This window comes from Paramormyrops kingsleyae, chromosome 9 (genome assembly GCF_048594095.1).
Source record: "Paramormyrops kingsleyae isolate MSU_618 chromosome 9, PKINGS_0.4, whole genome shotgun sequence".
Lineage (NCBI taxonomy): Eukaryota > Metazoa > Chordata > Actinopteri > Osteoglossiformes > Mormyridae > Paramormyrops > Paramormyrops kingsleyae.
Window position 1 is genome coordinate 3712612 of NC_132805.1, and position 13909 is coordinate 3726520.

A 13909-nucleotide genomic window follows, 5' to 3' on the forward strand; every position below is an offset into this window, starting at 1 on the left:
ATCATAGGCAAATATGTACTGGGTATAATATACAAAAATTGCATTTGTGATAATTGATGTAATAGGTAAAATGTTAATTTTATAATCAGTAATATTAATAATGTTCATGTTCATATGATCCCAGTTGTGTACATATTAACCAGTTACATGCATCATATATAGATATTACTTTTGTCACCATTCTATTACACAGCACTTTTATCTGATTGGAAGTTATGTCAGAATGAATTACACAGAATTTCAGCATGTTAACTGGACCAATCAGAGCTGTTACTGCTTAACCCTGACTGCATTTCTTAGCTGCAGTTGTTTCCCTTGATGAGGAAGAAGGTTCCAGCTCCCACTCCCAGCAGCCCAAGAGTCAGTCCGATTCCACAAAATGCTGTTTTTCCGATGTCAGACTCATCCCGAAATTCTGGTTCTGCATGAGCAAAAATCAATAAGATATGCAATTAATTTAGATGTATTTTAATTGGTCACTGGTGGTTTATTATAGTTGATCACTGCATTTATAATAAAAACACAAAATCAGAGGCATAAACTGAAACCATACCTGCCTATTATTCAATAAACTGCACTGGCCTCTGACAGGAATACTGCTAAACTTTCCTCACCCCCAGTAATCTGTTTTCAAAAAATTGTTGGTTCTTACAAGATTTATTAATAAATATAATTTAACATTTTATTACTTTAGTTCAGTTTTCATGATTTTCTCATCTTGAAAAATGCCATTTCCCCATTTTGCAGATTCACATTCATCATAAAACTTGTGAAGAAACTGCACTACCAACTTCTAATGGACATCCAGTGAAAAGCAGAATTAACCATTGAGCATATTACACCCATGATTATTTGTAGTTATATTAGTCCATATGTCATGGTGCTAATCCTGGGGTGCGTTTCTCGAAACCATCGTTGCCAACTTTCGTCGTTCGAACTATGTAAGTACGACGCAGGTGTTTCTCGAAACCATAGTTCGAACGAACGTTCGCAAACACTGTCGTTAAGTTGTGTAGTTCGAACTACAGCTCGCGAGCTGTAGTTAGAAGCGTAGTTATATGTAAATTCGTCAGCGATGGTAGAAAATGCAGTTTAATAAGGGTATAGTCACCGTGTAAGTAAGAAATTTAATAATCTTTAATTAGGTAGCCTATGTGAAGAAAAATTTAAAACTCAACCAAATTAAATGCCAAAGAGCTTGAATAAACAAAGACAATGACACCAAAATCACTCAGATATCTTAACAAATAAGGAAAATATTGGCAAAAGAAGCTCGCTAATTAGCCCTATTTTTTAAAATGGAATGTGTGTAGAAAACTGTGACCAAATACCTAACTTTTTATATAAAAACGCTTGTAGTTTCCTTAATAATCAAGATATCTCAATGAAACTTTCAGGGAAGGTGTATCTCTTTATATTCTTCAATCTGAAAGAATAATATATATTCCAAGTATGTCCTTAGTCTGAAATAAAATTGATAGAAGGTGAAGACTGGAATGGTGTATCAACAGGCGCCGCTGTTGGTTTAGGTCACGTGACCATGTGAATATCTCTTATCTTCTGCTTAATTAAATGCGACTCAGTGGATATAATCATCTTTTTCACATCTTAAGATATTTCCCTAATATCATGGCATATTGATGCAACAAATCACTGATGAACATACAGCAGATTTCAGGATTTTTGGCCCGTGACGATCCTGTATGCTGCCGGTCCTGGTCAGTAAACTTTTTTTCTGATCCATAGAAAGCTATGAAACTGCAGGATTAGAAAGATGAAATGATAAACAATATGTCAATTTAGCTTTCAAAAGCGTCGAGAAATGTCCAATTGCAGCGCCGCACCACCGCCACTTCTAGGCCACCACTTCTAGACCACCAGCTTCTGGACGGAAGTTTATGGGCGGGGACAAACCACTATTTACAATGGATAATACTTCGTGAGGTAGATTTTAATCTTGGATATAGGGAAATTTTAAGGAACTGTTTACTGACAAATATTTTCTAAAGTACTCCAAAGAGCGCAGGTTTATTACAGAGGAAGACGTTTTTGACATAGGTTTTTTATATTATTTTGTGGTCTTTCCCTTTGTGCATAGCAGCTATGCTTCTAATTATGGGCTGTAGATGGACCTGTCTTTGCTGTTAAAACTACATTTGATAAAAAAAAGTTTTCACGTTCACACACGCCACCGGTGTGTGAATGTGTGTGTGGATGGGTGAATGCGAGGCATAAATTGTAAAGCGCTTTGGGTACTCGTAAGAGTAGAAAAAAGCGCTATATAAATGCAGCCTATTTACCATTTTTTACGTTCAATAAAATTTAGATTTATATGCATGTTGTATCTTAAAAAGGAACGAAACTGACTTTCAAAACTTTTCCACAGGACTGTTTTGAACAAAAGTAACGGCTATCCGTATAATACCATTTATCCGTATAATACCATTTTCCACTATCTCTATAATATATAATAAAGTATAGTATAATGTAGTATACTATAACTTTCTACACAGTTCTCATAGGTTACAGTAGTGGCGTACAAGACTCCGTTCTGAAACCGCAGCGACGAAACTTGCGCCTAATACAGCGGTGACGTAACTTTGACGTAACTTCCGGCATAACACTGCTGGCTTCCAACTGGTGGCCCAGAAGTGGTGTTGTGGTGGCATTGCGGTGCTGCATTTGAATAGTATTGGGAAAGCGTCACTTAATCCTTTGAAGTGGTTTTTGTATGTTGAAATCGAGTGTATTTTTCAACGTTTCCGGAAAAGGTCTAAATGTACACAGAATTGAAAAATTCAAAACGGAGGACGAAGAGGGGTTCCCCATCTATGTTATCAGTGGGAATACCGCGGAATTCCGCAATGCGATACAATAAGAATGCGTATTTTCCGGGGTATACCCAGCGCTCAGATGACCCGATGGTGGAACAGGAATCTGGAACAAAAAAGGCGGCCATGTTGGTCGCGCTTTTCACATACCTACTTTAATACCTAATAAGAAATAATTTAGCTCTACGATCACATATAATGTGAAGTTGTCTGAAAATGTACTTTGAAACGTAATTGTTCTGTGGGTCTCTGGTCATAAGTACGGTGACTGTCTAGTGAGCAGTAGGGACAATTCTCAGACTGCAAAGTATTGATTAGCACAGGGGTGGCTAATTTTATTCAGAAAGGGCCGTTAGGCATGAAGCTTTTCGCTGCAACTCCGTTCTTAGAGTAGAACGTAGAGGACCGATCGACTGAAGAGTTCGCACAACTGGGTTTGAACAACATCCAACGGTTATCCCAAAAAAAAAACCTGCCAACACACCAGCCCTTTCCATAATGGAAGAGCAGAATGACACTACAGCGGCCAGATACGAATCCATGCCTTTGTTCTCGGGTCTGTAATGTTTGGTTATTACACACACCTGTGTATTCCAGTCAGCCAGTATAACAATATTCTGTAAGCGACAACGTCGGAATAAAAGTTATTCTGTTTATCACTCCAAGGAGCGTCGCATTATTTTTCCGTGATTGCTAATTTTCATTTTATTGGCGTTATGTGACTGACAGAAATTGATGTCACAAATAAATATATATGTGTGTGTGTGTGTGATTATTATATATTTTACACAGTTCGCGAGTGTTTGTACGCGACCGGCTGTGAAAGTGCGTTGTTAGTTGTTGCGCACGACTTGCCGTGAGTCTGACCAATCAGCGCTGGAACCACTGTAGTTCCAACTACATAAGTCCTAACTAACGTGGTTCGAACAACTGTGGTACGACGATTTCGAGAAACAGTCGTTGTTCGGATGTTGGTTAGTTTGAACCACCATAGTACGATGCATCGTTAATACTAACTTCCGTCGTTGTTCGAGAAACGCACCCCTGATGTAACAGGGCAGCAATTTAATTTAGTGACACTTGGGGGGGGCAAACCCATCCAATTAAGGTAACCTTACCCCAGAACCTGGTCTCAGGCTCAGTTGGCCCTTGGTGATATACAGTGCAGGAGTAGTCATCCCCTTTCTGGGGGGTGAAGGGGAGGAAGGAGTACTGTCTGAAGGAGAAGTCACTGTTGGGGTAGTAGCGACTCAGGGTCACTCCCTCCTTCACCTCCATGTTATTTTTAGTCCATTTCACTTTGACAGCCGGTGGGTAGAAGTTATTCACAGAGCAGATCAGAATGTTGCTTCTACCAAGTTCAACTTTATTCCTGGTATATATTGTGAGCTGGGGTGCAACTAAGAAATAAAAGATAATTATTAAATTAATAGGTTATCATTACACTACACAAAATATACAAACACTACAAAATCTACAAGAACACATTTTCAGACTTAAAAGTGTCATTTTTTTCAGCACAGATTTTGGATTGTGTTCCTGGAAATAAAACCTAGTGATACTCTATTGGATCGGATATTCTCTTGTCCAATCTACAGTTAATAACAAGTCCATAATCACTGGTATAGTTCAGTTACATTTTACTTAAGCACTCTGCATCAGTGTTTGACACTAATGAGCAGATCAGCGAGGGGACTGTGTGTCTAAGGGTTACAGCTCCATGGAGAACCAGGATAATTCACATTATTCACAGCTCATAATTAAAAAACAACATGCCTTATTTTTAAATGTAAACTTTTAATCACATTGTAGTCACATGGAGGTGTTTAGCTTTAACATTTATTTAATACTAATATGAATTTTTAACTTTTTGAAGAATCTCAGACAGGCCATGCTTATAATGTCTGAAGAGACTGAAGACCCAAGGTAGTGAAAATCCAGACATATTTAACATATAATTATCCCCGCAATAAACACACTGGTTAGTAAATAAGTGTTTGATATTAACATTTATTTTACATTAACATACATTTTGTGAACTGTGCTTTAATTAATACTAAGCATTATTTTAAGAAGTGAGTAAATTTAATTTCACTGTATCAGTGTTATTTAGCTGAAAAAGAAGTTGTGGATCAGTGGATTAAAAGATCTGATGGGATCCTTACCTATCTTCTCAGGGGGGCTGCTTCCGGCTTGAACAGCCACATTCAAGTTGTTTATGCAAATCGGATGCTGTGCCTGTGCCCGCTGAACCCTGCCTGGAGCCGACCACTGGCCAGCAAACTCCGGCACAGTAATAACAGCCTCATTCTTTTTAAAATCAACATAAACCATCTCATCTCCATCCAGCTCCAGCATATCCTCAGGATCAGTGTCATTGGTCTTGCAGGCAACAACATATATATCTATATGAGCTGAGAGAGAACAAGGTAAAGTACATCAGTCACTCATTCCCAGGATTCAATGCACGTGCTGTAAGCATACAGCTGTTACATGGTGTGATTCCTGCTTCTTTACTCTCAAAGCACAGGGAATGAGTAACAAAAGAACAGAGCATTTATTACAGGTTAACCCTGTACAGTGGGGTCATATGAAGGAATGGAGATATAATGTTTGTTAATTTTTATAGTTGTTTTTCAGGTAAAGGAGAATTGCTGTACATTTTAGATCAGATTAGATTATGGTATTAAGACAGATAAAACAGGTTACTTAGCTGTTACTTTTAAAAGAGGTTTCCAAAGTGGAAGTCGCAAGATGATTTCCAGAATGTATTTAAAAAATTCAAAAACTCAGCGAAGTTGGGCACTGTAATTTTGGGGGTCGTGGGCTGAAAAATTTGGGAACCCAAGATCAGTGGTGCTCAGACTACTACTATTGGTGGACTCCCTCTAGTGGTACACGGAGGTATATCTTTTCATAACGCCGGTGACCGTACCACCGTATTTTCTGAAGTGGTACATATAGTTTAAAAAGTTTGCGAACCATTGACTTAAATAATAAAAGACCAAAGCAGAATTATGTAAAAGTGATGATAAAATACTATAAAATTGATTCTAAGTATGAAAATATAGAACTGTGTAGTAATTACCTAAGAGTTATTCAGCGTAATTTTAGCCTATAATAATTATAGCTGTATCATTTACAGTTTAAAGAAACAACAGTAATTACAATTTTTTAAGACATCATGACATTGACTAAAACTGATGTGATTTCGATAACATTGTTCTAGGTATATTCAAATGTTGTTTACTAAATAATAATCTCACCCCATTCTACTACAGCAGCGACCGGTTGTGATTCCTCTACTTTTAAGCTGTGGATAAACTTCAGACTTAATTCAGGTGAAACGGGTCTACCTTACACACCTACATAACTGTGATGTTATTCAAATCACTAGCTATATTAAGGATTACTGCCGTTTGGGATTCATCAGAAAAATCATAAATCAGAATCAGAAAACGTTTATTGTCCCATTGTCCCGAAGTAAATCGTCTAAATTTAACCCATTAATTAAATTGATCAATTAATTAATTAATTAAACAAAATCAGCAATAATAAAGATTTTAAAATGCATTTAACTACAGGGGCAGAAATAGTCACTTACCTTGAACCTTTGCACTGATACACAGGCCACCCAAAAGCAGGAAAAGTGAAAAAAAGAGACTCATTTTCAGCTGTAGATTCACACACTGGGTTCCTGCTTGCTGACAATCTCGCCAAACCCAAAGAGCAGGACCAGCGCGCTGAATAAGTATCAAGCGGAGAAACTCCTTCACCTTCCGAATGACGTCACGCCCCTAGTGACCAATCAGAAAGGCGGAATCCTTTTTACTGAAGTTGCTAGGTAAGGTTGATTTCAATCTCCTAATAAAGAATAATGACACATTTCTATACTATATATTTATTTATTTATAATCATTTTAATGAACATATTGCACTAACAGCGTTAACAGACAAAATATAATGAAGGCCAAAATAGTTCAGAAACGGTTTAATAAAAGGAGAAATTTAAATTGTTCTTCGTGAAGCTTATGGAATTTCTAGTATCTGTTTCTCTGTTTTCTTATTAATATTCTTAAGCAGGGCTGGACCCGACGCACATTTTTGGGCCGGTGCGGGGCTGCCATAATTTCAAAAAAGTATATTATAAATAATTTTTATCGACTGCGACGTGCCATTGGTTGATTTTCTTGAAGGACATTGGGCTAATCCAATGAAATCTCTCAACCCTCCTCGACCCGCCCCCTTTTTAACCAAGGTTATGAAATTTTGCCATTTGAGCTGACCGGAGTTGGAGAGGAGTGGCTATGGACAAACCAAAAAAGCGCGAGGGCGGCGCAAAAAAGCCTTCAAGTGGATGCAGCAAAATGCACAAAACTTCCCGATATATTTGCCACCACAAGTTATATTGCTGCAGCAGCATGGTGCAGGGCCGGAGGAGGCAGAATTAGCGATTCAGGAAGATACGTTGGAGGACGAGGAGGAGAGAGACGTGGCCCAGGGAAAGATTGAGGAAGAAGTACGATTAGCTTCTGTCCAGCCAGATAAAAAGTAGCCGAAATGTTAATGAAGAGGGACGTTTCATGTAGGGAGTCCAAAGGGCTGGAGTGTGTATGTGTGTGTGTGTGAGAGAGAGAGAGAGAGAGCAAGTGTGTGGGGAGGTTGCCTACACGTAAGTTTGCACACAGAGTTAAAAATGACAATGTTTTGGTGTGTGTAATAATAATAGTGGATTAAAACAGAAAACGTAAAATGAGAAAAGAGTTAGAAGTGTTAGAATTTATACTGTGGCGATGGGCATACCGAGGAATCGCGGGAGCAGAAACAGACACAAACACTTGCTTACCGGGGAGAATATATTGCTAATCCAGAAAAAAGACTACATCAGTCCCCCAACGAGAACCAAAATGATTACGCATCAGAAACACGGGGTTGTCAGACGCTGAACTCTAAGATAGATACATGGTGGGAGATTTACGTAAGCTAATTACACACGAGGATCGGACAGGGTACACACAAGACACGGGCAAACACACGCGCCACAATAAGGAAATATAACCATTAGTAATAACAACAGCAATACAACGGCTATTTACAACTGCACGCGGGGCATGCTGGGACATGAGCCCTGCCGGTGCTACAATACAATTTTAAAATGATAAAAAATGATTAGAGACACATCTTCACTAAATAGTATCTTGGCCAAAAGTGTGCAAATTTTCAACATAGGAAATTATTACAAGTCTTATTTTATTCAGTCAGACTTAAAACATGCATAATAATATTAGCCTATAGAGTTTTGTGTCATTTGTGTACAAAACTACAGTTTTGTGCACAAACTGTGTGTATGAGAGAGAGAATTGCCTTTATAGCGTCCATTTTTAAATAATGCTTTGAGTAGATTTGGTGTCCAACTTAGGGGTATTTTAGCTTGCCATAAAGTCACAGTTTGCAGTTGTTACAGCTTACAGTTATCATGTAATATTAGTAAAACTTTGCTTTGCTGAAATGGATGATTTATCATTGATAGGCAACCAGAGAAATAACACTAGTGAAATTAACATTCTTGCCCCTCTCTCTCTGTGTTTCATTGACATCCACTTTCAGTTCAAGGTAGGAATTCTGACACTGGCCATCTCTCCCAAGATCATATCAATTTTTTAACATAGTTACTCTCTTCCTTGTAGGCTGCTGCACTTTGTTTTAATTTTTGAAATCACACAACGTACACATATATCCTCTGGTATGTCATGTGCTTTCGCATATCGTATAAATAATCATAGTGGGCCGCCATGACCAAAAAAATGCCAGGGCCATCTTTTTGTCCCAGTCCAGCCCTGATGGGAAGTTCGGCTCAATTAACTGATTCGATTCTTTCGAACTGTCCGTTGTAATGAATCGATTCTAAAACCGATTCTATGATTCACTTTTTTTCCCCTCTTTTTTTGTGTGGTATGTTGGAAATTGGTGTTTTGGTTGAGGTTGCTTTTCTAGGGGTTGTGCTGAGTGGCTATAAATGGGTACATGTTGGAGTGTTGGGGATGGAGGCAGAGTTGGTTTTTTTTGTCTGTTGCAAAGTTTTAGTTAATTGGTGTAATGCCTGATTGGTACACTAGGGGGAGATCACGAACATGTTCCTCATTCAATAAAAGTTTTCGAAGGGGAAACATCGCTGGTGATTTTTTGTGATTTTTCCTCTCCCCTTTATTCAGGTATTGTAAAGTTGTTTTGTCATTAAATGTTGTCTAAAATGTCAGTACTGGTTGTGGTTTATGTTGTAGTATTTCCGTATGTGTTTTATGTAAGTAAACATAAAAAAACCGCCTAATTGTATTTTAATGCATTAGATACGTGCGTAACTGTTCGTGCTGAAACCGGCGTTAAAATAGTTAGTGGTGTATAAAGTGTACTGTGATAGAGATCATTTAAACAACAAACTATGTTATTTTGGTTTATTATTTGAATTTACTGTGCAGGGGTGCGTTTCTCGAACAACGACGGAAGTTAGCATTAACGATGCATCGTACTATGGTAGTTCAAACTAACCAACATCCGACCAACGACTGTTTCTCGAAACCGTCGTACCACAGTTGTTCGAACCACGTTAGTTAGTTAGGACTTACGTAGTTGGAACTACAGTGGTTCCAGCGCTGATCGGTCAGACTCACGGCTAACCTACCATAGTTTAAACCACAGTGGTTCCAGCGCCGATTGGTCAGACTCACGGCAAGTCGTGCGCAACAACTAACAACGCACTTTCACAGCCGGTCGCGTACAAACACTCGCGAACTGTGTAAAATATATAATAATCACACACACACATGTATATTTATTTGTGACATCAATTTCTGTCAGTCACATAACGCCAATAAAATTAAAATTAGTAATCGCGGAAAAATAATGCGACGCTCCTTGGAGTGATAAACAGAATAACTTTTATTCCGACGTTGTCGCTTACAGAATATTGTTATACTGGCTGACTGGAATACACAGGTGTGTGTAATAACCAAACATTACAGACGTAATTTCCCGAGAACAAAGGCATGGATTCGTATCTGGCCCCTGTAGTGTCATTCTGCTCTTACTGGATAAAATTAGCTACCCATGTGCTAATTAATACTTTGCAGTCTGAGATTTGCTCACTACAGACAGTTACCGTACTTATGACCAGAGACCCACACAACAATTACGTTTCAAACTACATTTTCAGACAACTTCACATTATATGTGATCGTAGAGCTAAATTATTTCTTATTAGGTATTAAAGATTATTAAATTTCTTACTTACACGGTGACTATACCCTTATTGCACTGTATTTTCCACCATCGCTGACGAATTTACATATAACTACGCTTCTAACTACACAACTTAACGACAGTGTTTGCGAACGTTCGTTCGAACTATGGTTTCGAGAAACACCTGCGTCGTTTAACGATGCATCGCACCACGTAAGTCCGCAGTATCGTTACCTATGTAGTTTGAACTATGGTTTCGAGAAACACCTGCGTCGTACTTACATAGTTTGAACCACGCAAGTTGCTAACGTAGGTAGCAACGATGGTTTCGAGAAACGCACCCCAGATATGGCATATTTTGATGTCTTATATTGATCGGTTATTTCGGCTCTAATTATTTGAGTTTAAAATGGCTGCCATCGCTATCGTGCAGCGCTTGTGTGGTGGCCTCGCGCGGGACACTGCCCGTGTACCAGATTCGTTTGATTGCTTTGAAATGTAATGATTTAAGATATAATTGCAAATGTGTAATTGCATTTAAAATCTTTGCGTATTTTGTTTCAAACAACTGTGAAGTGATACTGTATAGATAAAAGAAAATCAGTAAATATACCGTAGTGCGTGACATGATCTATGTTTACTGAATTGATTAGTGATTCAGAAATGTGATGTAAATTACTGATTGAAATGAGTGTTGGCAAATATGTTTGTGTCGTGATGAACATGTTACATGCAAATGAGATTGTGAAAGAAAAATAGTTTTGCTCATTCAATAAAAGTTTTCGAAGAGGAAACATCGCTGGTGATTTTTTGTGATTTTTCCTCTCCCCTTTATTCAGGGAGACGACATTTGCACCTGACCATATGACTCAACGAATCATGGGATCGGATAATAAATCTGTCTGAAGGTTACGTTATTTGACTGAAGGATTTATTTGACAACAAAAATGTTCAACAAAAATGTTCAGCTTGACTATTCACAATAAAGAAAACAATATATAAAAAGCAGAAAGGGTGTCGTTGCTGAATAAACACGTGTGTATATATAGTTCTTATTTTCTTTACTTAAGCCAAATTCATGTGCATGAGTATCAAGGACTACATCACAGTTAACAACAACTGCAATATTACCAATACAATCACACATACACATACAATTATAATGACCATGAGTAAACTTGCATACGTTGTTGTGTAAACGTCAAAGTTAATACATATCTTAGTTTGTTCTTTGATGAAAGACATATAGTTTTATTATACAGAACTGCAATAATTTACTGTTGTGATAAATGATGAAGAGCTGCGTTTATTTTATTCCTTTTAACAGCGTAACTGCATTTCTGCAGTAAACGCCGCGAGGGCTCTTGGGATCGGTTCGCGAACCGTTCGTTTGATTCACCGACCGAGTCCGAGTGTCCAAAAACCCGTAAGTTCGATTCGTTCATCGAACAGGTTCTTTTGAGTCACCGAGTGTCCGAAAACCCGTAAGTTCGATTCGTTCATCGAACGGGCTCTCGGGAAGTTGCCTTCCTGTTCTCAGGTGCTGCCTGGGTACCATGCTGTGATGCAGTATATGATGATGCACTGGAGGGCCTTCCTGTTCTCAGCTGCTCCCTGACTATGATGCAGTAGGTGATGATGGACTCTATGGCACACTTGTAGAAGATGACCATCAGCTGTTGTGGAAGTTGTGCTTCCTTTAGGCTTCTCAGGAAGTGAAGCCTCTATGGTCCTTTTGGCCATGGTAGTTGTGTTTGTTGATCAGGATAGCAGGGCTAGACATAAGGATTTAGGAGGGCACAGCCACTTTGGCCTTGGCTATTCATATTTTTTCTAGGGCACAAGGCCATTAAGCCTGGGCACAAGGCCAAAATCTGGAGTAAATCCAGGGCACCAAGGCCACATATCCGAGGCTCGCAGACTATGTAGTAATTTGACAATTTCCAAACCTTACATTAATTAAGTATTTGGACCACCTATCTAATTTCTTGGTACAAAGAAATATGAGTCACTGGGTATCTTTTCCTAGTGCACTGCACCACCAATTCAAATTAGAGCTTTGGTCATAAATCTTTTTCTCGAATTTTGATCATAAATTTTATTAGCTAGTGTGCAGTGGTATTGTTTTTTGTGAAGTCATTGACAAATGAAAAATTTTAATTTGAAAAAATGTTTTTTTCATTTATTTAAATTTCATAGGACACCTTGGGCCTTGTGGAGGAATTTTATTTCCATAAAGGATGCATTTTTTTATTTTCAAAAAAGCAGAAACTTTCCAAAAAGGCATTGGGCCAATACTGAGTCACAAATTACCAATTACTGTAATTACCAAGTTTAGACAACCTACGCAATAAGACCTTCGATTTGAGACAGAATATATATATATATATATATATATATATATATATATATATATATATATTTATAGATATATATAGCTTTATTTCAAAAAACAAAATCCAACAATAAAGGAGCCGTCAATATTTTTGTATTTGTTTGCTCAGAACACCTGTATTCTTTTAGTGTACATGACAATTGACTTGACGTTCGTTTTTTGCACACTTTTTTGAGCTTGGTACTTCTCTGAGTCAAATCTGCTCTGCCTCGGCAAATGTTTTTTTACAACACCATCTGACACTTACCTGAACAAAGTAGATAATTTGCAACATTTTGCAGCAGTAGCCGCGAGTTCAGCTTGCTTTCTTTTACGTTCTGGATCTTTGCGAGGCATGGTGACAGCATAAGCAGCAGACGACAACTACACGATGATTACCGAAGAGGACACCTATCTGTTATTCGGAAACCGTCAGATGGCTTTTCCAATCAAAAACGTAACCCCCGATGATGCACCATTGTCATTGCTGTGGCTCCATAGTAGGCTGGACGATACATACCGTACCAGCCAATCATGTGACGAACACATGATCGTATTAGTCCAGAATTCATTGCGGTTCATTCAGTAGTTGGGAATTACGAGATGTGCGGGTCGACCTCGTTTCTCGTATCGAAGGTTGGGTTCGGGTTCAGTACAGATGCATCGATTGTTGACGAGGTAAAGTGGACCGTGTCGTGCGCAAGTCTTTTGTGTAATGAACGTTACTTTCGGTAAAAAGGGGGCATACGGCCAGACAAACATTAAAGGCAGGCCAATCTTGGCCGTAAGGTACTTCAATTTTGAGGAGGCGTGCGGCCAATTTTGAAAGGCACGACGGCCATTGGCCGCGGTGCCGCGGCTTATGTCTAGCCCTGGGATAGGTCCAGGCTGATATGGACACCCAGAAATCTGAACTACTGGAAAGACTCCACCTTGTCGCTGCTGATGTTGATGGGATGGCGGTCTTTGTGTGTCAGTCTCCTGAAGTTCAGGATCAGCTCCTTGGTTTACTTCAGGTTGAAGGTGAGGTTGTTGTCCAGGTTCCAGCTCTTCAGGTTCTCAAATTCCTCTCTATAGGCTGACTCACTGTTGATTGAGATCAGGCCTGTCACAGCGTCTCCGGACTTCATTATGATTATCATGGATGGGTTTGCAGTCGTGTGTGAAAAGGGATCATAACAGAGGGCTCAGCACACAGCCTGTGGTGCTGCAGTGTTTAATGTTATGACAGTGAAAGAGTGTCTGCCTGTGTGTGCAGGCTGTGGTCTGCTGGTCAGGAAAGTCCAGAATCCAGTGACATAGGCGTGTGTTCAGACCCAGGTCAATCAGCCAATCAGCTGCAACATTTGACTTTGTCCATTCAAGTATAACACTCTGATCCTCATGTAGTGTAGTTTTGTTGCCAAAGTGGTGAACTAATCTTTCTTATCCAAAACTAAACTATGTAAGGGCCTGATAATCAATCATT

General features: G+C 38.8%; 1 protein-coding gene across 1 annotated transcript; it reads right to left on the minus strand.

Moving 5' to 3' along the window:
- Nucleotides 1-197: 197 nt before the first annotated feature.
- On the minus strand, nucleotides 198-6518 carry LOC111839130 (H-2 class II histocompatibility antigen, A-U alpha chain-like). Its single transcript, XM_072716061.1, has 4 exons — nucleotides 6436-6518; nucleotides 4997-5245; nucleotides 3950-4231; nucleotides 198-421 (listed from the first exon to the last, which is right to left on the minus strand). Exons 1-4 carry the CDS (start codon nucleotides 6497-6499, stop codon nucleotides 297-299), a joined length of 720 nt encoding a protein of 239 aa, XP_072572162.1. The 5' UTR covers nucleotides 6500-6518; the 3' UTR covers nucleotides 198-296.
- Nucleotides 6519-13909: the final 7391 nt, after the last annotated feature.

Coding starts and splice junctions, on each gene's coding strand:
- LOC111839130 (XM_072716061.1), bottom strand. CDS start 6,499: ATGAGTCTCTTTTTTTCACTTTTCCTGCTTTTGGGTGGCCTGTGTATC. Junction 5,246..6,435: donor TATCAGTGCAAAGGTTCAAG/GTAAGTGACTAT, acceptor GTTCTCTCTCAG/CTCATATAGATATATATGTT. Junction 422..3,949: donor GCCTGAGACCAGGTTCTGGG/GTAAGGTTACCT, acceptor TTGCTCATGCAG/AACCAGAATTTCGGGATGAG.